Source organism: Saccopteryx bilineata, chromosome 4, assembly GCF_036850765.1.
Source record: "Saccopteryx bilineata isolate mSacBil1 chromosome 4, mSacBil1_pri_phased_curated, whole genome shotgun sequence".
Classification (NCBI taxonomy): domain Eukaryota; kingdom Metazoa; phylum Chordata; class Mammalia; order Chiroptera; family Emballonuridae; genus Saccopteryx; species Saccopteryx bilineata.
Window position 1 is genome coordinate 296,085,880 of NC_089493.1, and position 27,907 is coordinate 296,113,786.

At 58.2% G+C, this 27,907-nt stretch overlaps 1 protein-coding gene across 2 annotated transcripts; it reads right to left on the reverse strand.

Moving 5' to 3' along the window:
- Positions 1 to 811: 811 nt before the first annotated feature.
- On the reverse strand, positions 812 to 27,907 carry SCNN1G (sodium channel epithelial 1 subunit gamma). 2 transcript variants are annotated; one of them, XM_066275869.1, is made up of 13 exons: positions 27,562 to 27,907; positions 25,327 to 25,636; positions 23,321 to 23,511; positions 22,487 to 22,590; positions 17,497 to 17,660; positions 13,017 to 13,103; positions 8,039 to 8,137; positions 5,679 to 5,796; positions 5,065 to 5,143; positions 4,924 to 4,981; positions 4,657 to 4,718; positions 2,554 to 2,629; positions 812 to 2,270 (listed from the first exon to the last, which is right to left on the reverse strand). In XM_066275869.1, the coding sequence occupies exons 1-13, from the start codon at positions 27,876 to 27,878 to the stop codon at positions 1,887 to 1,889; spliced, it is 2,049 nt and encodes a 682-aa protein (XP_066131966.1). In that variant the 5' UTR covers positions 27,879 to 27,907; the 3' UTR covers positions 812 to 1,886. The 2 variants fall into 2 exon arrangements, with proteins under 2 accessions (XP_066131966.1, XP_066131967.1); XM_066275870.1 differs by lacking the exon at positions 13,017 to 13,103.

A 27,907-nucleotide genomic window follows, 5' to 3' on the forward strand; every position in this document is an offset into this window, starting at 1 on the left:
GCTCCCCCGTGGGCGATGTCCAGGCAGGTCCCAGGGCTAGTTCCCTGTCGGCACCGGCTGCAGCCGCCCGAGCCTGGTGCTGACGGCAGGCTGGCTGGCGCCCTCTGGAACCTGACGCTTGCCTGCAGCAGCCCCGGTCCCTCCGAGCCCGCTCCCCAGGGAGCCCGGACAGCTTGGGGTCACAGCGACCGCTTCCCCGCGGACCTCCAGGCCTCCTGCGGCACCCTGTCCTGCGAGGTCCTATGGAACCTGTGGCTGCCACAGGCCTGAGGTCAGGGTGGACCTGGTGTCCCCAGAGGGGGGGACCGGGCAGGGTCCCACGGCCCCGGCTCCCTCACCCGCCCTCCTGCCTCTCTGTCCCCAGCCACACTTGTTCTGGACGCTGTCCTGAAACGCGGGCCACAGAGCTGGTGCCCCTCCTGCCCCATGGGTACCTGCCCCGCCTTCCCCGCCTGCTGACCTACGCCGAGCTTCAGAGGCTCCGGCGCGGGCTGGATGCCGAGTGCGGGCGGCGTGATCCAAAGGGCCCAGGCTCCGGAGTCGAACGGCCCGGAGTCGCTCGCAGCTCACCTGCGCCACCTTCCCCACGCCTCAGTTTCTTTACCCATGAAATGGGATCTTCGTACGGACCAAATGCACCCACCCAGGGGGGCTGGCAGGTTATGATGATGATTTATTTTCTGTACGAGGCCGGAGAGTGGGCAGGGTCGGCTTGGTGGGCCGTCAAGCTCTCTGTCCCAGCCACTCGGCCCGCGGCCGAGCACACACGCGCCGCGGACGAACACGGACAGGAAGAAGGAAGAGGCGTGGCTGTGTTCTAATAGAATTTTATTCACGGACCCGGAAATCTGAATCTCGTAGAATTTGCATGAGTCACAAAATATTTCTCTTTCAATATCTTTTAACCGTTGTGAAGTCGAGGGGAGAAAATACCGCCCCATCGTTAGGTCACGGGCGATCCGCGGGGTCTGACCTGAGGTGTCCTAGTGTCTGTCTGTCGGTCCCCCCACGCTAAGCGGGACGAGCTCAGGGTAGCACCCAGCGCTCCGTGCCTGGGCTGACGTTGAGCCCCAACTCTTCATACAACCAGCTACGATCGCGTCAGGGGTGGGGGGTGGGGGACGGAGGCAGGGCTGTCTGCCGGGGCTGGCTGGCCGGTGGAAGGTCCACCTTGCAAGAAGAACAGCTAGCTTATCAGGATAAAGTCCTTTAGGCCCCCGGCGGCCACTGGACAGCAGCGTCCAGCAATGCCCACCAACTGGCTCCTCTCTGCCGGGGGAAGGGGCCCAAGGCACTGGCTTTGCTGCCCATAAGGTGACCCCAGCCCTGCTCCCAGAGGGACAGCCCACTGTCACATCCTCGGGCCTCCCCCAACTGCACCCTCTTCCCTTCCACACGCTCTAAGGACCTCGAGCCAACTCCCCGGCCCTGAGGAGAGACATTGCTTCCATGTCAGCGACTAAAAAAACGTCTCATTTCAACAGCTCCAGCCCCCGGGGCTGAAGCTCTCTCCTACACTGGCCCCAGCCCGCCCTGTCAGGCCTCCGTGCCTGCGGAAGGTCACAGCCTGGGCCGAAGGCTTAGCGGTCTTTCCCAAGTCCTGGCAGAGAGCTAGCTCCCTCGGGCACCACGTCCTCGGCCCCATCTCTCTCTGGGGCCCAGGCGGGAAGGGTGTGTGCCACAGGACCTGTCTCGTCAGGACGGCTCTGAGTGCGGCCGGGCAGGGCCCAAAGGGGCCCCGTCTTGTTGTACAAAGCGGACTTGGAGTCGGTGTCTCTCAAAAGCCCAGAGTGGGTGCGGAGGGTCCCCTCTGCGGGCAGGAGACGGGTCCCAGGTCTCAGACCGTGACTGGCGGTGCTGGCTGGATCTCTCGTCCACACCAAGCCTCAGGACTCGGCCGGCACCTGAGTGTCCGTGAGCTGGTCGGAGAAGGCCCTCTCTAAGCGCAGGGTGTTGTATGTGGGAGGCGGCGTGCCGGGCACCTGAGCCCCCGGGGCCGGAGGCAAGCGCAAGGCGGAGGTGAAGGTGGGCGGGTCATCGTCGAGGTCCAGGACCGGGTTGTCCCGGCCGCGGTGACCGTGGGCAGCCTGCGGGACGCTGGGCGCCTGCCGCTTCTGGGACCACCACTTCCTGGTCTTCTGCCACTGCTGGCGGGCCACGATGGAGAGAGAGTCGATGAAGAAGACCTCGATGATCTCGATGACGCAGACGACGGAGCAGCTCATCCACAGGCCCAGCTGGCCCCCGAAGTTGGACAGAAGCATCTCAACCTGCAAGAGGAGAGGCCGAGCCCCACCATCAGGACGGTGCCACCCACGCTGGCCTCATGCAGGGACCTCAGTTCCCAGGAGAGCCACTGGCCAGCCCTGGCCCTGAGCGGGTGTGGAGAAGGAAGTAGGCAGGCTTCCTGTCCCTCTTCCTCTGCCCGCTCTGGTCCAAGGCCTGGCTGGCGAGGGCCTGGGGTGCCCCCAGTAGCTCAGACTAGACCCCCCCCCCGCTCCCCGATCTGACTCTGCTCCTTGAGAACGGGCGGGCGGGAAGGGAGCTACTCACGCTGTTGGCAGGGCTCTCCATGATGGATCTCTGGTTTAAGTCCTTGTAGAAGATCAAGAGCTTGGCCAGGTCAGTCCTGCAGAAATCCCAGCGGACAGAGCCCGGGTGAGCTGGGTGCCCGGAGCTGCACTGGGATCTGTCTCCCGGGGACCAGGGCCTGGCCCGTGCCGCCCCTTCTGCGCCCGGGCACAGCTCCAGCCTGGGCCTGGCTGCTCGGGCCGTTCATGGCTCAAAAGCCACTTCCCAACCTCCCGACTCGGCAGGCCACCCACTGATACTCTCCTAGCACCCTGTTCTTTACAGTAAACCTGGACATTTGTGATTGTTTGATTGCAATCTCAAGAGACGGGCAGGTAAGGTGAATGAGCGAGGTAGGCTGGGTAGAAGGGAATGATGATAGTAATCATTAGAGCAGCGAATGTTTTATTAGACACTTCCTATGTTGCCAAGCGCTGTTCCAAAAGCCTTTGGCCTCTGGCTCAATCAGCTCCCCGAACGCGCACCACCCTGTGACCTGGGAGGTTCTAACCGTCCCCATTTCGCCCACACGGAAAACGAAGACAGGCATCGGTCAGCAACTTGCCCAAGACGACACAGCTCAGACTGGGCAGTGCCAGTGTTCAAACCTAGGGGGCTCTGACTTCAAAGTCCGTGCCCTGACACCATTGTTGGGACTGGGTTGCCTCCTGACAGGACCGTGGCAAGCTGGAAAGTTCACGCTTACCCCAGGAGGAAGCTCTCAGGCACCAGGCAAGAACAGAGGGTCTGCCGTTGCCAGAACTTTGGGCATCTCAGAGAAAGCCTGGACATGTTGTTGGGAGTTACTTGTGTGGGTGGAGCTCAATTTGGCCTTGGGAATCGCCGATTTGCAGTGCCGGTTGAAGGCACTTTGCTGGGTCGAAGTCTACCTTTATCGCTAGATTGTAAGCATCTTGGGGGCAGGGCTCATGTCTGCTTAGTCAACAGGGTAGCCCAGCACTCACAAAGCACCTGGCACAAAACAGCGAGTCCACATTGGAGGCACCAGACCGGCTCCCGCTGGGCCAGGCCTGATGCTGGGCACTGTGGAGATGGGATGGCCCACAGAGATGTGAGCTCATGTGCAACCTCCCTGCTCCCCAATCTTTTTTTTTCTTATGGAGAGAGAGACGGAGAGAGACAAGACAGGGTGGGAGAGAGAGGTGAGAAGCATCAACTCATAGTTGCTTTCACTCCAGTGGTACCTCGACTGCTTCTCGTCTGTGCCTTGACTGGGGTCAAGCCAGTGCCCCCCTTGCTCAAGCCCACGACCCTTGGGCGTTCCATGTCAGCGACCTCTAGGCTCAAGCTGGCGAGCTATGGAATCATGTGGACAACCCCCTGCTCAAGCCAGCGGCCCTGCGCTGATTAGCCCGCACTCAGAGCCAGCGACCTCGGGGTTTCAAACCAGTGACCTCAGCATTTCGGGTGGACACTTCATCCACTGTATCATCAGCAGTCAGGCCCTGCCACCCCATCTTTGCCTACATCTGCTGAGGCCCCTGAACAGCGGCCTGGCTGATTTTTGCTAAAGATCCCTTGGAAGTGAATTTCGATGTGGAAAATGCACAAGGGATTACAAGTGCAAGGCTCAGTGGAGTATTTTTCCAACGAGGTCAAGACAGATCAGAAAACCGTGAATAAATGAACTGGGCTATTACCAGTGCCTTTCTCCAAGTGAAACAGAATAGAAAGTACCATCGTGCGTCCACAGAGATAGTCAACATTAGCATCGATGATCTGAGCACTAATCGTTCGGAATTGGGAGCCATCGGTTTGGCTCTCAGAGGGCGCATCTGAAAACCTGCCTGAATGCGTGTATGCAGGACGCGTTGTTTCCCCAAGACTTCCATTGCTGTCGCACACTGCGTGGGCCACACAGAGAGGTGTTTTTATACTGTGCCTCGTGGTCAGAGCATTCGAGAGCCCCGGGCCAAGAGCAGGGCTGGGCTCAGGACACAAGCTCAATAAATCTTTGTGGAATCAAGCGATGAGTGAATGGGAAGGAGAGAGTTTGGCAATGAGGAAGCAAGTGAGGAGGCTGAGGCCCAGGACAGAGCAAAGGAAACCGTGTGATCAACTTACTTGTTGAGCTTTTTCTTTATTTGCTGGCCTTGGTCCCAAGTGAGAACGCGCAACAACCATTTCTGCGATGGAGAAAAAGGTGTTGCCCTGGGGAACTCCCGGAGAGACAGGGCCAGCCGTCTGCCCGTGGCCCTCAGTCCCTGCCCCCACCCCTGCCCCCACCCCGGGCCTCCCTGGTGTCATCCCTGAGGGCAGAGGACACAGCCGGGCACCGGCTCCAGGCTGAGGAGCTGCAGGAGGAAGAGGGGAGGGGGCGGAAGGACTGACCTCGGAAACCACCGACGGCCACTGTGCCAGGCTGGTGGTCAGCGTCCACTCCTTGAAGCTAAGGGCGGAGGGCACAGAGTGAGCGTGGCCGGCCCAGGCCAGCGCTGCCCTGCTCACCCCGTCCCCCTCAGGGGCACTGACCTGCAGGCTTCCCGGCACACAGACTGGCAGCCCAGCTGTTCCCGGACAAAGGCCTGGTGCAGTTCATAGTAGCAGTACACTGGGGGACAAGGGACGGGGCAGCATGAGCACTGGGGACACAGAGTCCTTCCTGGGGGTGGGACGTCTCCAGTGGTGCCCCCATGGTCTCCGTGAAAGTTTTCCTGCCACACCCTACAAACTTGCCTCCCTGGACACACACACTGCTGTGTGACATGACGGTGGATAGGGACACGAGTTGGGGGGGTGGGCAGGCAGTCCTTGATTTGGGCTCCGTTGCTCCCTCGCTGTGTGGCCTTGGGCAGGCTGCTTAACCTTCCTGAGCCTCAATGACCCATTCCGTGAAAGGGTCCTATCAATAGTTCTTGTCTCCTGGAGTGTGGACAGAGCTCTTGGCAAAGGCTGGGCTGTAGCATTTGGTCTTTCATGGAAAAAGTATCACTCAAGCCAGGCTGGAGGACTAGACTTACACTCGGTTTAACATCTCTACATCTCTCTCCCAATACTGCCCTCAGAAAAAAGGGCCGTGGGGGCGGGGCCTGGACTTGCCGAGCACAGGCTGGGGGGCGGGGCACGGCTGGGGCGGTCTCACTCACTCCAGTTGGGGTGCTGCTGGTAGTTGCAGTAGTTGGCGGCCGGGGGCAGAGGCTGGCTGTACTGGGCGCACCCACACCTCTCCACCATCTTCGTCTGGAAGCACGAGTGGAGGCAGATCTGAAAGAGGAAGCCAGGCGACTCCGTTAATCTCCCCGCAGGCGGGGGGGGGGGGGGGGGGGGGGGGGGGGGGGGCTGGGGGCTGGGAGCCCCGCCCCCACCCAGATGGCCATCCTCCCACGGCCTTGGAAGACCCCATAAATATACCCTTCAGGTCACAGCCCGGTGGTCCAGAGGCGGTACCCTGACTCCAAAGAGACCGAGCTAGAACATGTATGGAGAATTTAGACGAACGGAGAGGTGGTGATGGGGCTGGAGTGGACATTTTCCCATCGTGGGAGCGCCGACCCAGAGCAAAGTGGGAGAGCCGCAGCAGACGCCGAGAAACAGAGAGGAACACGGTCCCCAACTCTCCCACTCGCAGGTCCAAGCCCTCCACCGGGATCCTTGGGGATCATAAGCTACCACGCTATCCAAGAAGCTTAGAGTGTACGAGCTAATGGCAGGGGCTCTGAAGGCAGGCTACCTGAGTTCAAATCCCACCTTTTTGCCTGACCGGGCAGTGGCACAGTGGATAGAGCATTGGACTGGGATGCGGAGGACCCAGGTTCGAGACCCCGAGGTCGCCAGCTTGAGCGCGGGCTCATCTGGTTTGAGCAAAGCTCACCAGCTTGGACCCAAGGTCGCTGGCTCGGGCAAGGGGTTAATCAGTCTGCTGAAGGCCCGTGGTCAAGGCACATATGAGAAAGCAATCAATGAACAACTAAGGTGTTGCAACGAAAAACTAATGATTGATGCTTCTCATCTCTCTCTGTTCCTATCTGTCCCTGTCTATCCCTCTCTCTGACGCTCTCTCTGTCTCTGTAAAATAAATAAATAAATCCCACCTTTGCCACCTCCCAGCTGTGTGACTTTAGGGAAGTGACTTAGCCTCTCTGATGCATTATTTTCTTCATTTTTTTTTTTTTAAGGTGAGAGGAGGGGAGACAGTGAGGCAGATTCCTGCACATGCCCTGCCTGACCGGGATCCATCCGGCAACCCCGTCTGGGGCCACTGCTCTGTTGCTTGGCAACCAAGAGCACCTGAGGCGAGGCCATGGAGCCGTCCTCAGCACCCGGGCCAACTTTGCTCCAGTGGAGCCTTGGCTGCGGGAGGGGAAGAGAGAGACAGAGAGGAAGGAGAGGGGGAGCGGTGGAGAAGCAGGTGGGTGCTTCTCCTGTGTGCCCTGACCGGGAATCGAACCCAGGACTTCCACACACCAGGCTGATGCTCTATCCAGAAAGCCACCAGCCAGCGCCAGTTTCTTCATCTTTGAGCACGGAGCACATTGATACATGTAAGGGGTTTGTACACGTCTCTCACTGGATATTCTCTAGGACAGGACTGTCTTTCCAATAAGCTGAGTTTTTTTTTTTCTTTTTTTGGGTCTTGACCTCAGTTTGCTTGCCTCTCTTATTCTTACAAGCAGAGTTCCTCGACTAAGAGTCTCTTTCCACTGAGTGTCCCCACCAGCTCACGCCTCAGCTCTGACGTCAGCAGAGGGCTCAGTGCAGAGGGGCTCCTGGTCCCTTCTGCTGGGATGATTCTCACTGACACTCGGGGCACCCCCAGGGGCGGTGAACCCCACACTCGGAGAAGATGCGACAAGGCAGAGGACCACGCTCAAGGGTGGCAAACTCAGACATTGGCAGGGGCTGTGATGTCGGCCGTCCATGAGGGGCTGGGCTGGTGGAGAGCACAGAACCCACGCTTTGTTAAAACCGATCGGCCTGATCTTGTGGGGGTTTTTTTGTTTTTTTAAAGAGAAGCTGAGAAATTTGGTTTCCTTTGTGAAAACACCATCCAGGCCAGAAAGAAACCAGGTGTACAGCCCAGAAGGGGTCTGATTGAATCCAACCTGCCTGGTGATGGTTGAGGGTGGCACATCTTGCCCAGGGCCACTGGCCAGCGAGGGGCACGTGCAGGCCTGCCGGCCAAGCTCGGGACTTCTCAGCCAGTGCCTGACCCAGACGGCTTTGCGCCCGTCCCTCCCTCGCCGGCCAAGGCCCTTTTGTAGGAAGTGGGCCTGTCTCGGCCGTGGGCTGTGTCCTGGGCAAACCCCAGTGAATCCATCGGGCTCCGGTTACAGACGGACTGAAGGGGATGGAACTAGCCAGTGTCGTTTGTTCCAGAGGTGTCTGAATGAACCCCAGGGATTCTCACCCGAGTTCCTGGTCCCAGACCCCCCCAGCCCATCTCTCACTTTTCTCTTCTGGGTCCAGGGCACCCCCCAGGGCTGGGTGTCCCCTGCAGCGCGTTTACCTGGAGGGAGTAGACGGCATTGTAGATGTTCTTGATGGGCACGTCGCTGCCGTCCTCTGTGCACTGGCTGTAAGGCTCGCCCAGCTTGAAGGACTCCGTCTGTAACGACAGCGGGACACTATTCAGCTCTGCCTCCTGCCTCAGGATCCAGGTGAGGAGGGGCAGAGGCGGGGATGAGGGGGGATGCCTCCTGCCTCAGGATCCAGGTGGGGGGGGCAGAGGGAGGGATGAGGGGGGAGGTGGGCATTGCCCACAGCCCCCGGGAGCTGAAACAGCATTTAGTCATTCATTTCACAGCTATTTATTGAGCACCTACTAGGTGCCTGGGGCTATTCTAGGCCCTGCGGAATCAAGAATGATCGAAACAGACGAGCTCCCTGTGCTCATGGAGTTTACGGTCTCAGGGAGGAGACAGATGGTAAAAAGAGCAAATAACTAAGATTATTGGGACAGTGACCCACGGGACTGGGCAGAGAGGCTGGAGGCATTGGAGGGGCGAGGGAAGGTACCTTCGAGAAAGGGCCGTGTCGGCTCCACACGGGACGGAGAAAAGAGCCGGCCGTGCCAAGAGGCGGAGGAAGCGGACGCACGCGGCGGAGGAAGCGGACGCACGCGGCGGAGGAAGCGGACGCACGCGGCGGAGGAAGCGGACGCACGCGGCGCAGGAAGCGGACGCACGCGGCGGAGGAAGCCACGAGGGCGAGAGAGGGGCCCGGGGGGCCACGCGGCAAAGGAAGAGAAGCCGCTGGCCACGGAGTCCGAGCAGGAGGCCCCGGCCCAACCCCGCCACCGCCTACACCCCGCGCGGAGAAGCACGGACTGGTTTGCAGAAGGGTGGTCAGAAGCCCCTGGAGAATCCCCCCCCCCCCCCCCGGGAGGCCGGGGGAGGTCAGCGACCACGCTGCATGGGACTCGTCTGTCCCAGGGACGGCCCGTTCCACCCGCTTGTCTCCTGACCCCCAGAAACGGACTTGGAAAAGTGGACGTTCTTAGCGCCGAGGAGGGCCCAGCAGAGGAGAATAGGACTCCCTGGCGAGAGGAAGCACACTGGCCCCGGCGGGTCCAGAGCCTGGTCACACTCTGTGGTCTGTGCTTTACTGCATTCGGCTCTGGCTTAGTGTCCGTCACTGCGAACAGACAACCCAGACCAGCTACCGGAGGAAAAAGAGAGGACGATGTCTCCGGCGGGGGGGGGACAGTATGAATTGTGACCTCCTTATAGCTAAGGTTCCAGGGTGCTTGTTGGTGTGTACAATTTTCTTTGTTTTGTTTTTGTTTTCTGAGAATGGGGATAAAGAAAAATGGGTGACAGATGCTTTTTCTCTGAAAGGTGTCTGGATAGCGAGAAAGATCATTGGGGGGGGGGCGGGGGGAGATCGAGCAGTTTGTGGCTAGAACCTCTTTCGGTTTGTGCTGTAATCCACCTGCTGGCCTGGCAGCCTCCCTCAGTGGGTGGCAGGGACGTCAGGCGCAACCAACGGTGTTGACTTAAAAATATTTCAACAGCCTGACCTGTGGTGGCTCAGCGGATGAAGCGTCGACCTGGAAATGCTGAGGTCGCCGGTTCAAAACCCTGGGCTTGCCTGGTCAAGGCACATATGGGAGTTGATGCTTCCAGCTCCTCCCTCCCTTCTCTCTCTCTCTCTCTCTCTCTCTCTCTCCCTCTCCTCTCTAAAATGAATAAATAAAAATTTAAAAAATAAATAAAAAATAAATAAAAATATTTCAACAGCAGAAGCCAAGGGCCAAGTGGCCGTCTGGTCACTCTCTTCCCCAGGGGACCCACCCCAACAGATCCGATCCCGATCGCAGACAGACAGACAGGCAGGGAGGCAGGCCTCCACTTTGCCCCGCAACCTCCCGTTCTCACTAACAATAAAGGGTGAGTGTCCTTCCGGGTCGGGACAGGACAGACAGACAGACTCCATTCCTCTAATAGCTGGGAGCAAACAGACTCAGGGCCTCTGGTACGTGCCAGGGTGGGGCCGGGCCCCCGGGAGCTGAGACGCCAAGCAGCAGGCTCCTTGGGCGGTTGTCCCTGGAGCCCCCGTGTCCCATGGAGCCACGTCAGCTGTCCTGTCTGAGAGACCAGGAACAGCTCTGAGCGCTGCCAGCCTGGCGGGGGGTACACACGCCTGGCATCGCACGGAGGAGGCGACAGGGTCTGGGCACAGTGGTGGGTCACCAGCAGAGGTGGCTGGGGCTCCTGCTCCTTGGGGGGCCAGCCCAGGGGCCCTGCCAGGGAATGCGACCGGGAGACTCAGCTCTGGATCTTCATGCTTTCTGAGGGCACGAGGGTACTTTTCTGTGTGGCGGTGCTTAGCAGGCTCGGCGCGCCTGGCTTACGCAGGGTGCTTCTGAAGCCACAAGGGCAAGTGAACTATTTTGAGTGACACGAAGGTCTTGCACTACTCAAAGCCTCAGGGGGATGAACTTGGACACAGCCTTGCCTCCCTCCCTCCTTCCCTCCCTCCCTCCCTCCTTCCCTCCCTCCCTCCCTCCTTCCCTCCCTTCCTCCCTCCTTCCCTCTCTCCCTCCCTCCCTCCCTTCCTCCTTCTTTCCCTTCCTACCTCCCTTCCTCCTTCCCTCCCTTCTTCCCTCCTTCCCTCCCTTCTTCCCTTCCTCCTTCCCTCCCTCCCTCCTTCCTTCTCTCCCTTCTTCCCTCCTTCCCTCCCTTCTTCCCTCCCTTCCCTTCCTTCTTCCCTCTCTCCCTCCTTCCCTCTCTCCCTCACTCCCTCCCTTCTTCCTTCCCTCCCTCCTTCCTTCCCTTCTTCCCTCCTTCCCTTCTTCCTTTCCTCTCTCCCTCCTTCCCTCTCTCCCTCCCTCCCTCCTTCCCTCCCTGCTTCCTTCTCTCCCTCCTTCCCTCTCTCCCTCCCTTCTTCCCTTCTCCCTTCCCTCCCTCCCTCCCTCCCTCCCTTCCTCCTTCCCTCCCTCCCTCCCTCCTTCCTGCTTTCCCCCTTTGCCACAGTCCACAGTCAACTTCTAAGAACTGCTCATCCGTGCAGGGTGGGGACACACCCTGGCTCGTGTTCTCGGGAGAGACACAAAAACGAGACTGGGTGTGTGTGTGTGTGTGTGTGTGTGAGAGAGAGAGAGAGAGAGAGAACGGGTGCAAGCTGTGTGCATAGATATGTGAGCATGCCCACACGTCTGTGTACGAGCATACAGATGTATACGAGCACGTATGTATGTGCATGCACAGGTACGTGTAGGTGTGGTTCAGTGTAGGTGTGCACGTGTGTGTGTGTGGGAAACAGGACCTGTCTTTATCAACCCAGGTCGTTCTGAGAATCCTGGGGGAGGGTGGCAGGTGTGCCAGTGTCCTCAGCTGACGTCTGACAAGGTGTGTACCAGGGAAATCCCAGGTGCTGCGGGCGCCTGAGATGGAATGAGGGGTGATTCGAGTCTTTCTTTTTTTTCTTTTGTTCTGTTTTTATATTGCAGTGAATTCATAAAACGCATCTGTGTAGGATGAAGTGTACAGGTCTAATCAGTGGAGAAGGAAACAGTGACCCCCATCTGTGAAGTGAGGACTATTAACTATTAGGAGGAAGTCAAAATTCTATCTCCACTTCATCTCCTGCAGGGACGGGAAAAAGAAAATCTAGTGGGTTAAGATATGAAACGAAATAATACCATAACTAGAAGGAAACTCAGCTCAGGATCTGACCTCAAAGAGGGAAAATCCTCCATAAACATTGTGACTAAACCCAAGATTGGAGTATGTAAACATTCGATGATTCTGTGTGTGAAACAGTAGCCCAGGGAAATCTGAAAGGAAAACACAAGCTGGGGAAGGCATTTGCAACGCATGTGGCCAGTCATTAGTGTGCTCTTTCTAAAGAGGAAAGAGATCAGGACCTGGCTGGTTGGCTCAGCGGTAGAGCATCATCCCAGCGTGTGGAAGTCCTGGGTTCGATTCCCGGTCAGGGCACACAGGAGAAGCGCCCATCTGCTTCTCCACTCCTCCCCCTCTCCTTCCTCTCTGTCTCTCTCTTCCCCTCCCGCAGCCAAGGCTCCATTGGTTCGAGCACATCGGTTCCAGGTGCTGAGGGTGCCTCTCTGGAGCCTCCACCTCAGGTGTTAAAAATAGCTTGGTTTGGGGGCACATGTGGGAGTCTGTCTCTCTATCTCCCCTCCTCTCACTTGGAAAAAAAAGAAAAAAGAAAGAGATCGATGTCTCTGGACTCATTAAAGGAGGAGGAGTATCACAAAGGACAAGAGGGAACTTCTTCAACCCCCTTTCCCTTTATTTTTCCTTTTCTTCACATCTTTTTCTCTTTAAAATAAAATGCATAGAGCAATACTCGATATTTAAGCACTCCCTACATGCCAAGCTTGGCTCTCGGTGCTCCACACGAATTAACTCCGCTGAACGCTCACCAGCCCAGGAACTGAGTCGGTTCTTTCACCCCCGTTCTACAGAGCGAGTCGCCGAGACGCACACACAGATGACACAGCCACGGTGCCACGCCGGGGTTTCAACCCCAGCCGTCTGGCTCTGGAGTTTGAGCACTCACTCCCTCTTGCGCCTGCGCTCGTGTAAAGAAGTGTGCACGAGCTCTAGGACGAGGCTGTGCAGCAGGGTTTGTGGTGACCGAGAAACCCCCACCCCTCTGGGGCTGGCGCCACGCCCTCAGGGGAGCGGTCCCCTCTGCCCAGCCCCATTGTACTTAGGTTTCTGTCCTGCTTCCTCCGCTGAGAACCTCCGCGGCAAAGCACCGCGGTGACCGCTGCGCTGCCAGATCCAGAGAACCACCACCTCTCGTCCTTTCTCTTGCTTGACCGCTCAGCTGCAGCTGGCCCCTCGGCTCACACCTTCCTTGAGGCTCTGTTCCTCGATTCGTCCGATACCGACTCCTCCCGGCTTCTGCCTCGACTCCTCTGCCTCTGTTTGCCCGTTTTCTCTCTGCTCAGACTTTAAACAGGGGGCGTTCCGGTTCAGGTCCCGGCGGGGGGGGGGGGGGATGGCGCTTACTTCCGAGTCCGGAGTGATGCTGCCCACTAGCCCCGGCCTCAGCTGCTTCCTGGACGCTTCCACCTGGCTCCCCAAAGGCACAACCACCTGGGTATGTCCCGGAAGGAAGCGATCATCTGTCTTCTCCCCCAGACCTCCCCCTCCTCTTGTAGGCCCTAGTTTCGAGCCTGCCACCTCCATCCACCCCGCGGCCCCAGCCAGAACCTGAATTATCAGCCTGACTCCCCCCACCCTGGCCCTTCCTCCCTGACCTTGGTTGTCGAGCTCTGCTGCCTCCTGTTGTAATCTCTCTCAAACCTCTTCACTTCTGCTCGTGGCCTCCGCTGCCGTGGCCTCCGCTGAGATGCCTATCGCTTCTCTCTAGAATGACTATAAACGCGCTGCTTGCAGTATCCTGATTACACTCAGCCAAGGGGATGTTTCAGAAGATTTCGTTACACGGCTTACAATCCTTCCTGGGACCACTTGGCTACTGCTGTGCCCTTTGTCTGGACTGTCCTGCCCTGATAGTGCTTCCTGATCCTCGTCCTTCACGAATCTGTTGTCTAGAAAGCCTTCACCAACAGCTTCTGTCTGGGCTGCCATCCATCCATCCGTCCATCCATCCATCCATCCATCCATCCGTCCGTCCGTCCATCCATCCGTCCGTCCGTCCGTCCGTCCGTCCATCCATCCATCCATCCATCCGTCTGTCCGTCCGTCCGTCCATCCATCCATCCATCCATCCATCTATCCATCCATCCACCTATCCATTCGTCCATCCGTCCATCCATCCATCCATCCATCCCTTACTGAGGATCTACTATCTCCCCAAGAACTGCACCTGTGGACAAGACAGGGAAGGTGTCTGTTCCCACAGAGCTAAGAAACCGCATTGCCAACGTGTATTGTCTTAAAGCTAAGACCTTGAAAGGCAGGTGTTCTGATGATGTGGTCATCTCTGAATATCCAGTGCTTTGGCCACACAGTGCCTCCAAGAAGGAAAGAAATTTTGTGAACTCCCTGATTAACCAGCCACTGAGTCCACTGGCTTAACATGCCCATCCAAAAAACAAACAAAACATAAATAAGAAAGGAAGGAAGTCTACCTTGTTTGAACTTATTCTTAGTGACTCCCAACTGACCTCTCAGTAATCCCTGGGTTTTTTTTTTCTTCTTGTTGTTAAATGCTCATAAATCACACTGCAGCTGCCTGACCCGGCTCTGTAGCTTGCATTTTGTACATCTCAAATTAGGCAGAACAGAAAACCCACCCAAGTCTCTGTTTACCCACCATTGGTAAAGAGAACATTGGCTGAACAATGTGGTGGGTATTTTCTGAGCTCGCAGCAGAGAACCAGAAGGCGGAATCCCTCGGTTCCTGGACTTTATTCTTAGCTCTCGTCACTGTCGTCCCCACGCCAACCCCCCCAACCCCTGGTCCGGTCCGCAGATGCCGTGAGAGGCGGAAGGCAGGACACAGCGAAGGGCTCAGGTAAGACTGTGACTGCAGATCCCAGCCCCTGCTCCAGCCGGCGGGTAAAACTGCTCAGGAAAGGCTGGCTCACCGTGCCCTCCGATCCGTTCCGATCCGATCTGATCCGGGAGTTGGTGAACAGAAGAACCAGTGACTCAGCGCTTCTAAGTGGCCCCACAAAGTCCTTGAAAGCCACAGTTTGAGCAGGTTGGGGCTCAAGACCTTTTTTTTTTTTTTTTCTTGGGCAATCACCCTGCACACAGCCAAGTGAGTACACGGAACTGCTCGTGTGAGAACAAACTGCCCACACCAGAGTGCAGCCCCTGACCCACGTGGCCCCTTCGAGCGGCTGGGTCCCCAGACCCCCGAACTGATGGCTTCCCCTGGGCACCACGCAACACTGAGGCCACCAACGTCCTCTGGAATCTCACCATTCCAGAGGAAATGTCTCCACACCAATGTCACTTCCTCAGGAAAGCACTGCTTGAACTCCCCAAACCTCCCCGTCCCCCATTTAAAAATAGCCCTTGGCCGAGCATCCCCCACGAGACGCCCCCCATCCCAGCATCTTGCCTTTCTCCTCGTTAGCACCTGTGACAATTACAATTAACCACTTGGGTGCTCTTTCTCGTTTGCCATTGGTTCTCTCTGCTAGACCCTAAGTTCCCACAGGACAGGGACAGGGTCTTCCACACCGATGTGATCCCAATGTCTAGGTCCTAGGAGGGCTCAGAAAACGCTGGTTGGGTGGATGGATAAATAATGGGTGGATATACCAGCGCCGGTGCCCACCCACCCTGCCACCTTCTACCCTCCCATGAAGCCCTCGGGCACGGCTGTGCTAAGCCCTGTGTGTCCTGCCGGCCCGGCCTTACTCTCGTTCGAGGGAACGCTCTTGGCTTCTCACTCATGCAGAACGAGTCAGGTTTATGAAGCGGAGGTTCCCGGCCTGGCTGCCTCTTAGAATAATAACCAGTGGCGTTTGGTACAAGATACAGATCAGAGGCTGATGGTCAACCAGGCTTGGGAAATGCGGCTCTGGAGGTCAAGTTGGTGAGGGGTGAAAGTGAGAAGTTTAACGGGGACGTTTAAGGTTGGATATGAACAGAGATATAAACCGACAGCCCTCAAGGAGAATTTCCCCTCTACACATAGGTAAAAAATAATAATGGCCCTGGCCGGTTGGCTCAGTGGTAGAGCGTCGGCCTGGCGTACAGAAGTCCTGGATTCGATTCCCGGCCAGGGCACACAGGAGAAGCGCCCATCTGCTTCTCCACCCCACCCCCTCTCCTTCCTTCCGAGGCTCCATTGGAGCAAAGATGGCCCGGGCGCTGGGGATGGCTCCTTGGCCTCTGCCCCAGGCGCTAGAGTGGCTCTGGTTGCGGCAGAGCGACGCCCCGAGGGGCAGATCATCGCCGGGCGCATGCGGGAGTCTGTCTGACTGTCTCTCCCCGTTTCTAGGTTCGGGAAAATACAAAAAAATAAAATAATAATAATAATAATAATAGTGCCGCTAAGGACTGTCATAATGAGAATAGCTACCATTTTTTGGGCTTGACAGATTAGCAGAGATTAAAAGTGGGTTAATAATCCCCGTGTTGACGAGGGTGCCGAAGACCAGCCACCCGGCCACGTGGCCGGCGAGGGGACGGCCGGCCCCACAGAGCGCATGCTCTCCGACGCGCCTCGAGGAAGCAGCCCGACACACCCACACGCCGTCCCGTCACACCCTGACTGAGCTGTGGTGGGTAAGGACCTAGCGCGGACGAAGAGGGCATCGTTCAATAACTCTCCGTGCCGTGGAGGGTCTGGGTCTTTAAGAAGCAGGAGGCGGGTCTATGGGTGCTGATACAGGAGCCACCGCCAAGCTATCGGGGTCAGGGGGAAAGCGGGGTATAAGAGAGTTCTGGAGAAATGCTTATACCGACTTGGCGAGCACGATGCCCGATGCCAGGGTCGGCCCAGGCCCAGCAGCAAGGGCGAGAGGGAGGAAGGCGCCCGGAGGGCAGGGCTGGAGGGAGGGAGACGGCGGCCCCCGTGTGGCCCTTGCTGCGGTTTGGGTCTTTCGCTCTGTGTGCGTCCTCCCTTTGACCACGTTCTTACGCTCATTCTAGATGGTCTGACCTCCGCGCCGTACACCTGACGCTTATATGAAATGATATTGAACGTAAACAGAAATAAAAAAAAAAGAGATTATAAAAAAGAGTCATTCTATTAGAGAGAGAGTGCGCGCGCGAGAGAGGGGAGCAGAAGTGGAAGGAAATTTTGTTACCTCACTGAGTAACCAGCCACTGAGTCTCCCAGCTTAACACACTCATCCAGAAACCAAGTGAAACATGCAGCATGGAAGACCCGGCTTGGCCCCTAGAAGCGAACTTCTCGCCGACCCTCTGCCCGCACCGGGCACGGCTGACCCGAGGCCTGGAGCCCGCCGCCCGGATGCGTTTCTGTTGACAGGTGTGTGTGTCCTCAGCACCGAGTGAGGTCGGACAGGGTCCAACACTTGAGGCAGAAGGGGGTTCTTGGTAAACGGGGTGAAACTAAGGGACGTGGGGGCGGGCTACATGAACCTCTGAGCTCCCGGCGGCCTTCTATTCGCCTTTAAATAGTGTCCACGTGCCTCGTGAGCCTCCCGGTGGCCCCAGAAGAAAGCCGTCGGCCTGCTCTATCTGTATCACTGGCGGGGGGACTGTCAAGCGCCTGACACCGTGCTTCCAGCACACACTCCCTCCGTACATGCTGGTGTCTGGTCTCTGGCACAAGGAAGGTTTCCTCCGTTTCTTTCCCCCCACGGGCCTCTTGTCCGAGTTCACCCGCACGAAGAGACAGGGAGAGCCTAGCCTACCTGTTGTGTAACCACCGGAACACCCGGTGGGGTGCCCGTGGGCAAATGCGGGAACCCCTTGCCTTTGGAAACCCAACGTTCTTTCCCATTCGCTGCACCTCATGGGTCAGCCTTGAAAATAAAATAAAAAACCATCTGCGCTTCTCCCCGAGTCCCCGGAGATGCGAGGAGGCTCTTACCAGGTGCATGCCTATGGAGGTGGCCATCGCGGTCTCCACCTCTGTGCCCACGTCCTCGATGAACGGGTACTCGTCCTGCCGGTGGACAATCACCTTGGCCCCGGTGGAGGACACCAGGAAGGGGTTATACTCCTCTTCGTTTATGTACAAGATGACCTGCAGCCCTGGGGGGGGGGAGGGAGGAACAAGGCGGCTCCTTGTGGTGAAAGGCCCCAGAACACACCCTGTGGCAGCCCACCTCCCTCCCTCCCTCCTTGGGAGGCTCCAGACGCAGGCCCAGGCATTGTCCTGCAGGGGAGGACCACCGGCCCAGGCCAGGCAGGAAGCCCCACGAGGGGATGGGGTCCTGCCGGCCTTGCTCGAAATGGGGGCTCACAAACAGCCTCACTCCCGCGGCTCCGCTGGCTGTCAGGGAACTGCCGCCCTGCCTGCCCAGACAAGCGTCCCCGCCTGGTGCTTGAGAGAGGGGAGCTCTGCTGAGCCCTGCGGGGGGGGGGGGGGGGGGGCAGCACGGAGTCTGCTGCTGGGGAAACCCTTGGGGGCGGGGAGGGGGGCGGAGCTGTGGGGGGGCCTCCCACCACATCATTGACCTGACTTCCCACCCCTGCGTCCGTCCGTCTGTCTGCTCTGCACCCAGCAGCCAGCCAGCCAGAGGGACCGTCCTGAAAATCAGAACCCCGACAGGCTCAGGTCCTTGTCTAAAACCCTTCGGTGGCCTCTCTCTGTGCGCGATGCCCCAGGGTAGGACCCGGCTGCCCTGAGGCCATTGCTTCCTCCCCTCCCCCTCCCTCCTCCTCCTCTCTCTCTCTCTCTCTCTCTCTCTCTCTCTCTCTCTCGAAGCTCCAAACACAAGCACGCTGGTCTTCCTGGTCTTAGATCACATCATACTCACTTCCTTCTCATGGTCTTATGTTGGTTGGTGCCCAGAACACCCTTCTGCGGACCTTACCACGGGTCGTCTCGTCCCTACACAAGACTCCCATCCTGACCCGGGCGCCTCTCTCTCCGCCCGGCATGCGGCAGGATTTGTAACTGGGCAAGGTCCGTGTGCCTGTTGGCTCCTCTGTGACCCGTCCCTCTTGGCTAACACACACGTCCCCTGTGAGCGGACACAGCATATGTCCTGCTCACCGCGCCGTCCCTGGCCCCTGGGCGCAGGCCTGGCATCCACCCCACTCTCAGTAAGTGATTTTGGTAAATGAGGGAGCCAGTGAGCAGGGCCTCCAGGGGCCGAAGAAGAGCCTGTACGTCGAGAGTTACTCTTTTTTTTTTTTTTTTTTGCACTTTTCTGAAGCTGGAAACGGGGAGAGACAGTCAGACAGACTCCCGCATGCACCCGACCGGGATCCACCCGGCACGCCCACCAGGGGCTACGCTCTACCCACCAGGGGCGACCAGAGCCACTCTAGCGCCTGGGGCAGAGGCCAAGGAGCCATCCCTAGCGCCCAGGCCATCCCTGCTCCAATGGAGCCTTGGCTGCGGGAGGGGAAGAGAGAGACAGAGAGGAAGGGGGGGGGGCGGAGAAGCAAATGGGCGCTTCTCCTATGTCCCCTGGCCGGGAATCAAACCCGGGTCCCCCGCACGCCAGGCCGACGCTCCACCGCTGAGCCAACCAGCCAGGGCCGAGAGTTATTCTTGTTGGAGGAGAGCCAAAGCCCGGGGGACTTTCTGCTCCCATCCCGGGGAAGTGAAGGTCAAGGCCAAGCCTACGTGACTGAGGCCCTGGTGTCCAGGGAAGGCCCCGAGGACGTGGGTGTGTGGCCCTGCTGGAGCTTTCTGCGGGTCAGGACTCAGACAGCAGATGGATGGTGCTATGTCTCAGAAAGGGCAAGAGAAATCTAATCTGTCTTGCCAAACTAAATAATAAAATTGGACACTGGATTCTGCTTGTTAGTTTCTCAGGCAAGATGACAGATTTCTGCTTAATCAATCGGACAGCCGATCTCACCAAGGCACCTCAGTCCTGGAGAGACTGGGGTCCTCCGCCGGCAGTGTTGTTGCTGCCTCAGTCCTGGAGAGACTGGGGTCCTCCGCCGGCAGTGTTGTTGCTGCCTCAGTCCTGGAGAGACTGGGGTCCTCCGCCGGCAGTGTTGTTGCTGCCTCAGTCCTGGAGAGACTGGGGTCCTCCGCCGGCAGTGTTGTTGCTGCCTCAGTCCTGGAGAGACTGGGGTCCTCCGCCGGCAGTGTTGTTGCTGCCTCAGTCCTGGAGAGACTGGGGTCCTCCGCCGGCAGTGTTGTTGCTGCCTCAGTCCTGGAGAGACTGGGGTCCTCCGCCGGCAGTGTTGTTGCTGCCTCAGTCCTGGAGAGACTGGGGTCCTCCGCCGGCAGTGTTGTTGCTGCCTCAGTCCTGGAGAGACTGGGGTCCTCCGCCGGCAGTGTTGTTGCTGCCTCAGTCCTGGAGAGACTGGGGTCCTCCGCCGGCAGTGTTGTTGCTGCCTCAGTCCTGGAGAGACTGGGGTCCTCCGCCGGCAGTGTTGTTGCTGCCTCAGTCCTGGAGAGACTGGGGTCCTCCGCCGGCAGTGTTGTTGCTGCCTCAGTCCTGGAGAGACTGGGGTCCTCCGCCGGCAGTGTTGTTGCTGCCTCAGTCCTGGAGAGACTGGGGTCCTCCGCCGGCAGTGTTGTTGCTGCCTCAGTCCTGGAGAGACTGGGGTCCTCCGCCGGCAGTGTTGTTGCTGCCTCAGTCCTGGAGAGACTGGGGTCCTCCGCCGGCAGTGTTGTTGCTGCCTCAGTCCTGGAGAGACTGGGGTCCTCCGCCGGCAGTGTTGTTGCTGCCTCAGTCCTGGAGAGACTGGGGTCCTCCGCCGGCAGTGTTGTTGCTGCCTCGTTCCTTCGTGGGCTCCTCTTCAGGGAACCCTGAACATTGACAACAATTCTGGTTTTGTTTTGTTTTTCTTCCATTTGCAGATAAAGGAGCCAAAGCCCAGAGTGGGGAAGTGACTTGCTGGATGTCACACAGCACGCAAGGAGCAGAGGCAGGCCAGGCAAGTCTTCCCGCTGAAGTACGTGCCCTCGGTGGTGGTTCCTTGCCGACGTGGCAGGAAGCCGGCCAACACGGTGGCACGGGCTAGGAGTCCAGGTGGGGCTTTCCTCCACGACGATGACGTAGGCCTGGCTTTCCCTGTGGGCGTGTCCCCGTAGATCCCTCACGCTCAGTTTGCTTAGGACCTCTCAGGGATCCCTCTGGGTGGGTGAGCCCGGGCAAGCTGTCGAGGGCCTGCCTCCCCTGCAGGCTCAGGTGTGGGGCAGCAGACACGGCGCACCAGGGAGAGCGGAAGAGCGGCCACCGTCGCCGTGACAACCACAGCGGGCGCTCCCTGTGTGCTTTATGTGTGTGGTAAACTGAACGCGTCCCCTTCTCCCCACCTTCGTAGGGTGAAACCCCTAATATGACTTGTATTTGGAGACAGGGCCTTTAGGAAACTAATGAGAGTTAAATGAAGTCATCAGGGTAAGCACTAATCCCATGCGACTGGTGTCCTTATAGGAAGAGGAAGAGCCCTGGCTGGTTGGCTCAGTGGTAGAGCGTTGCCGGGTGTGTGGAAGTCCCGGGTTCGATTCCCGGTCAGGGCACACAGGAGAAGCACCCATCTGCTTCTCCACCCCTTCCCTTTCCCTCCTCTCTCTCTCTCTCTCTCTCTCTCTCTCTCTCTCTCTCTCTCTCTCCTCTTCCCCCTCCTCCTCCTAGTCCTACAGCCATGGTCAATTGGAGCAAGTTGGCCCCAGGCGCTGAGGATGGCTTCATGGCCTCTGCTTCAGGCGCTAGAGTAGCTCGGTTGCTGAGCAACAGAGCAGCACCTCAGATGGGCAGAGCATCGCCCCATTTGGGGCTTGCTGGGTAGATCCCAGTTGGGGCACATGCAGGAGTCTATCTCTCTGCCTCCCTGCTTCTCACTTAAGAAAAGGAAAAAAAAAGGAAGAAAAAGAAGAGGGAGAGACACCAGAGAAAGCTCTGTCTCTCTGCACGCCACAGAGGAAGGGCCACGTGAGGACACGGTGAGGAAGCTGGCTGACCTGCTAGCCAGGAAGAGAGGCCTCACCAAACACCAAATCCGCCAGCACCTTGACCGTGGGTTTCCAGCCTCCAGAATTGTGGGAGCATAAACGTCTGTTGCTTAAGTCACCCCATCGGTGATGCTTTGCCACGACAGCCTGGGCAGACTCATCCAGTGGGTCAGGCTCTACTCCAAGCGCTTCACACGCTCTCTCCAGTCTTCTCAGCGACCTCCCCTCAGAGCTGTTACGAGCGTCCCCACTTCAGAGATGTGTACAAGGTTTTGGCTCCAGCATCTGCCGTCCTCTCAGCCATCAAGACCAAGGCCCGGTGTTTGCCTTCCTCATCTCCTGCTCAGTGTGTCTGGGTGTCCGTCCCCCTGGAAGTTGCCGGCCTCGCCTCTCTCACTCCAGCGACAAGATAAAACCGGGGTGGGTTCCCAGGAGAAATCCCAGCCATGTCGAGGCTGCTCTCTCAGAAGTCGAGAGGAGATGTCCAAAAGGGGGGGGCGGGAGGTACCAATGAATCCTGACCAGGCGGTGGCGCAGCAGATAGAGCGTCGGACTGGGACGCGGAGGACCCAGGTTCGAAACCCCGAGGTCGCCGGCTTGAGTGCAGGCTCATCTGGTTTGAGCAAAGCTCACCAGCTTGAGCCCAAGGTTGCTGGCTCGAGCAAGGGGTCACTCAGTCTGCTGGAGTCCCCCTCCCCTTGGTCAAGGCACAAATGAGAAAGCAATTAATGAACAACTAAGGTGCCACAATGAAGAATTGATGCTCCTCATCTCTCTCCCTATCTGTCCCTCTCTGTGTCTCTCTCTGTCTCTGTCACAAAACAAACAAACAAGCAAACAAAGATACCAGTGAGGAAGGGACCAACACAGACGGTGATGGAAACGGTGAAATGGGAAAGTGTTGCCCCTGGTCCAGCCAGGCGGGAAGACCCTCCACCCCTGGAAAGCTCAGGCATCCCCTGTTGTCCACCGCACCCGATTTCCTTACCATATTCGCTGCCCCCCATGGAGGTGCTGTGGATGGTCTCGTTTTCTTTGTTGTTGAACGTGTAGCAATTCCCGTACATTGGATGGTGGAAAAGGGTGAAGTTCCTATATGGGGGTGAGAACATGAGTCAGAAGGGGCTGGGCTGGGAACCTCCCCCTGCTCACGTGTTGGAGCTGAAGTCTGAGTGGGCAGCGGTGACAGTGAACAAGGGACAGTGGACAGGACTCTCTCTCCCCCACTTTTCTCTCGTAAGTGACAGAAGGGACCTCCCATCCAGGCTGAAGCAGGCTGGCTCTCTCTGTTCATCCGCCAGCCTCCACCTCCATCTGACCTGGTACTTCTTGTGCCGTACGCCGGCCCCAAATTCCTCTACTCTTGAAGTTCTCAGCCAACATTTGACCTTTTCCCATCCCAATCCCCAGTTTTAGGACATGATCAACATGATCTCGAGAGAAGGGGCCACATTATAGACCTCCCTGCCTCTCTGCCTCCCTCCCTCCCTCCCTCCCTCCCTCTGTGCTAGATCAGTGGTTCTCAGTCACTGGTATACATGAGGGTATCCTACAATCGTTGTACACATATGATGAACTACTCTGTTTCTTTGAGTAATTTAATGCGACTACGATGACCTTGACCCTATGCCGTCTCCACCTTCCTCGCTGACTCTAGAACCCAGCTCCTGTGTAAGCCGTTTCCCAAAGGGCCGGGTCAGTGAGAAGCACTCTATTCCCTCCCAGGGACCCACAGCTGAGCGGCAGGTGCCCGCAGGGGTCCGCCCCTCAGAGCGAGCGGACCCCGGAGCCGAAGCCGAGGGGGCAGCCTTTCTCTCCTGACCTGGCATCACAGGACACCCCGTCAAAGAAGCAGGTGACCAGCAGCTCCTGGGCCGAGTAGCTCATGTTGATCTTCTTCTCCAGGGGCACCTGGGCCATGATGTTCATGTAGTGCAGCTTGTACCACTCCTGGATGGCGTTGACTCCCGAGCTGAAGGTGTAGACGGCGCAGTTGGACGTGTCGTTCGAACACTGCGAGTAGGGAAGAGATGCGGGAGGCTGAAGCCGTCGGCTCTGCCGCGGGCCTGCAGCAGGACCGTCAAGATGAGGAACTGAGACCCCAGGCGAGACCCTCGGGGGGGACAGGAAGGGGGTCCCTGGGCAAGGATGGGCTTCTCACATATGGGGGCTCAGGGACATCGTCCTCCAGCCTCAAAGAGCCAGGAAGGGAGTCAATGAGGAAGAAATGACTCCTCACCAGGTGAAAAGCAAAACTGGCCTCTTTGGGGTCCCCGCACATCCGGGCTATGGCTGATTATCATTACGGAGACCCTCCGGGACCCTCGCCATTCTCTACTGGGCTCCACAGTCTAAAACTCGGAATTACAGCCCAGACCCTGACAGCGTCTCCATGGGGTCCTGGGGGCGGCACTGCAGATCCATTCCGTCCCCTGCGGAACATTGACCAAAATACCTCCCTTCCTCGCCTCCTACGGCGATAGGGAAGAGCAGCGTTTAAAAGCTGTAAAATCAGGTGAGCTTCACAGGGAAATCGTGCCACACCCCAGATGCTCTCTTCTCGTGCAGGGCTTAGAAACTCTCCTGACAGGCATCAAAGGGTTGATTTGGGTCTCAAGGAGAACCTAGTGGGTGGCTTAGGAAAAGACGCAGTGACCGAGGGGGGGCCAGCTTTTCGGGACCTGGCGCTGGAGCAAGGAGGTCTCACAATCAGCATTCAAGGCTGGAAGGTGGAAACACGGCTCTCGTCCCACCCCGGCAGCTGGGGCAGAGAGAGGAAGGTGATCACTGAGTTTGCCCAGGGAGGCAATGGAACGCATTTCTGGTGACTGGCTATTTCTCCCAAGCCCCTCGAATGCGACCCAGAAGAAAAGTCAGGTGACAGCCCCTTCATGAAGGCAAGCGGTGCGGGGAACAATGGGTGTTTCCGGGTATTCGTTATTTCCTTCCTTCTGGTGTCTGTGCCCCAATTTTACGCTTTGGTGGCATTTCATGTCCCCCTGTGGATACAGTCTGGTGAAACTGTCCAGCAAAGGTCCCTGCCTTCTGTGAGCCAGCGTGACCCCTGCTCGGCCAATCAGCTACCTCAAGAGGGGATGTGAGCCTGACCAAGCGGTGGCGCAGTGGATAGAGCGTCGGACTGGGACGCCGAGGACCCAGGTTCGAGACCCCAAGGTCGCCAGCTTGAGTGCGGGCTCATCTGTTTTGAACAAAGCTCACCAGCTTGGACCCAGGGTTGCTGGCTGGAGTGGGGGTCACTCGGTCTGCTATAGCCCCCCGGTCAAGGCACATATGAGAAATCAATCAATGAACAATTAAGGTGCCACAATAAAGAATTGATGCTTCTCAATCTCTCTCCCTTCCTGTCTGTCTGTCTCTATCTGTCCCTCTCTTTGACTCTCTCTGTCTCTGTCACACACACACACACACACACACACACACACACACACACACACAGATGGGACGTGAAACCATCTTGATGGATGAATTAACGAGAAGATTAAGAATAGCCGGAGCTTATCTAATCCAGCAGCAGCAGCAGCGGGAATGATGTGCTGTTATTTCTTGTCACCAAGATGCCTGGGTCTCCCCTCCTGTCTGTCCTTTGAGAACCCTCCGTAAGCTACCAGTCACCCGCTAAGACATTTGCTTCCTGCTTAAGAGGGCCTGAGTCCATTTCAGTTGCCTGTAGTTCACTTACCCTAACGGGGCGTGAGCCCTCCAGTGGGACCATAGAGAAGGCTAAATGCCAGAGGAGGGGCCTCCCGGGACCCGCCGTCTCCAGCCCGCCCCGCGTGCGCCCCCCACACGGGGAGCCTGAGTCCTCACCAGCTGGAACCCCACCACCTCCTTGGACTCCTGGGCGTGCACCACGTCCGACGCCTTGTGGATGATCTTCCCGCTGACTTTGCGCTTCCTCCCGGTGAGGAAGTCCGTGGCCCTCCTGGTCTCGCCCTCCCGGAAGGCCATCAGCGGAATCAGGTTGAGGAACCGGGGCTGGGCGCCCTCCCACGTGGAACTCCAGGGCTCTGCCTCTCGGCGTTGCCGGGACTCGAGCTCCGAGAAGCCGTACAGGGTCTTCAAGGCCGCTCTGGTCTCCTGCTCCAGGTCAGCTAAAAGGGGCCTCACGGCGCTGTACCTGCCGAGGTGGGAGGGAGGGGGGTCAGGGAGAGCGGAGGCCCCTCTGGCCCAACGCCAGCCCTTCTCCATGCTGCTTCCCAATCCACGTGTGTGTCCTGTCCCCTCGGCCAAGGAGGACAGGCCTTGACGATTTGCCCCATCCTAAGTGACCGCTCGATCGAGTGGAAGGGGGTCAGCGGCTGTGTACCCTGGGGTGGCTTCCTGTGGCTTCACCTCTGCCTCCACTGTCTGCTTGCTCAGGGGGGGGGGTGCTGATGAGTTTGCCCCAACCAGCATTTCTGGAGTGGTGACTCTGGGTGTCTCCCGTAAACCAACCACTGCTGACTGGGAGTCTCCCCAGGGGGCAGGCTCTGTCTCCACCCAGAACACTTGCCCTTGGCCTCTGATTCTCCTCGAGGCGGTGCTGGGAGGGCAGAGGTATAACCGTGCCCTTGACAACCCCGGGAACACAGAAGAACGCTACAGGTGTCGACTGAACCATAATGACACTATCCTTCGTGATACTAAATCAGGCGTCCCCAAACTACGGCCTGCGGACTGCATGCAGCCCCCTGAGGCCATTTATCCGGCCCCCCCACCGCACTTCCGGAAGGGCCACCTCTTTCATTGGTGGTCAGTGAGAGGAGCACTGTATGTGGCAGCCCTCCAACGGTCTGAGGGACAGTGAACTGGCCCCCTGTGTAAAAGTTTGGGGACCCCTGTACTAAATGATCCTGGCTTCTCTCTCAACTCCCCCCCTCTCCTCCCTGCTCTGTGCATTGTGATTGGGCAGGTCCGCCTGGGGTCTGGTCCCCCATCCCGGTTTCAGACGGGTCATCTTGGACAAGCCATTTAGCCTTTCTGTGTCTCCTTTTCCCATCCGCAAAATGGGCTTATTGGGAAGAGTCCACGAGTTCTGGGTTTGTTTTTTTATGTCTACCTCTGTCACGAAAGGGCCACTATTACTAGTTTCATTCGTGTTCATAGTATTTGCTACCACGCTGCTCTTTCAGTACAATATCTACTCCTCGAGGACAAAGACGGTGGGTTGTTCCATCGTACGCTGCGGATCCCAGCACGGAGTGTGACCATCGGTAGGTCATTAGGGAACTAGTCATGGGCAGAAGGGAGAAAGAAGGGGAGAAAAGAAGGACGTGGAGGTAGGGGGTGAGCTGTAGACCTGATTTTGGTTGTGAGCTTGGCCGCCAGCCGGCCGGTGACTCTGGTCCAGGTCTCTCCCTTGGCTAGTCCCCCCCACCACCCCACCCCCGGCTCTTCCCTGCTCTCCACCCCCGCACCTGCTCTGACATATTCCGCCAGGTTCTGATCTGCCTCACAGACCAGTTTTCAATAATCCTAAGAAGGATGCTGTGACCCATTTAAAACAGGTCCTGCGGCCGACAGCAGGGCAGTACCGAGGGCTGATTCTGCCCAGAGCCCGAGGATCTTAATTAGTGGGGCTGGGTTCCCTCAGGTGAGGATTTGGGGCAGCTGAGATGTGTCCGGAAGTCACCCGGGTGCCACTCTTGAGTCAGCCTTGAGCTCACATCTGGGGAGAACCCGGGCGTGAGGCTATAGAGCCCCGGGGAAGTGGCCAAGCTGGGCCGCGTGTGTGTGTACATGCGCATGTGGGTGGCGTGTGTGCACACGTGTGTGTACATGCACATGTGGGTGGCGTGTGTGCACACGTGTGTGTGTCCCCGGGGTGAGGGGTTGACAGCTCATCCCAGGTCCAACCTCCAAGCAAAACTGATCCTTGCAAGCGTCCCCGCGGCCTTCCCTGAGCCAGCCCGTTCTCGGAAGCCGTCGGGGGGACCGAAAACTCGGGACAGCTTGAGGAGGGGCACCTCTCCCGGGCCGGCCACGACTCCGGCTCTCTCAAAAGCGGGCGTCTGCCGGCTGCCGCGGGTCCGCCTTCCGGAGGGCCTCGGGCCCCTCACTCACTTGTAAGGGTTGATGTTGCAGACGGTGACGGCGGGGAAGTCCAGCTTCTGGAAGTGGACCTTGATGGACACGGAGACGGTGTAGAAGGACAGGACGAGCAGGGCGCACTGCCAGAAGATGAGGGCCACGGCCGTCAGCGTGAACAGGATCCAGAGCAGGCGCCGCAGCCGGCCGCGGGACACCACGATGCGGCGGCAGCCATGGGTGTTGGTGTTGAGGCAGTACCACCTCATCAGCTCCCTGAGGGTCGGCGCCTGAGGCCCCGTCACCGGCAGGTTCTTCTTGATCTTGGCTTTGATCTTCTCTCCGGGGGCCATGGCGAGCGGGCGGCGCGTGGCAGGGCGGG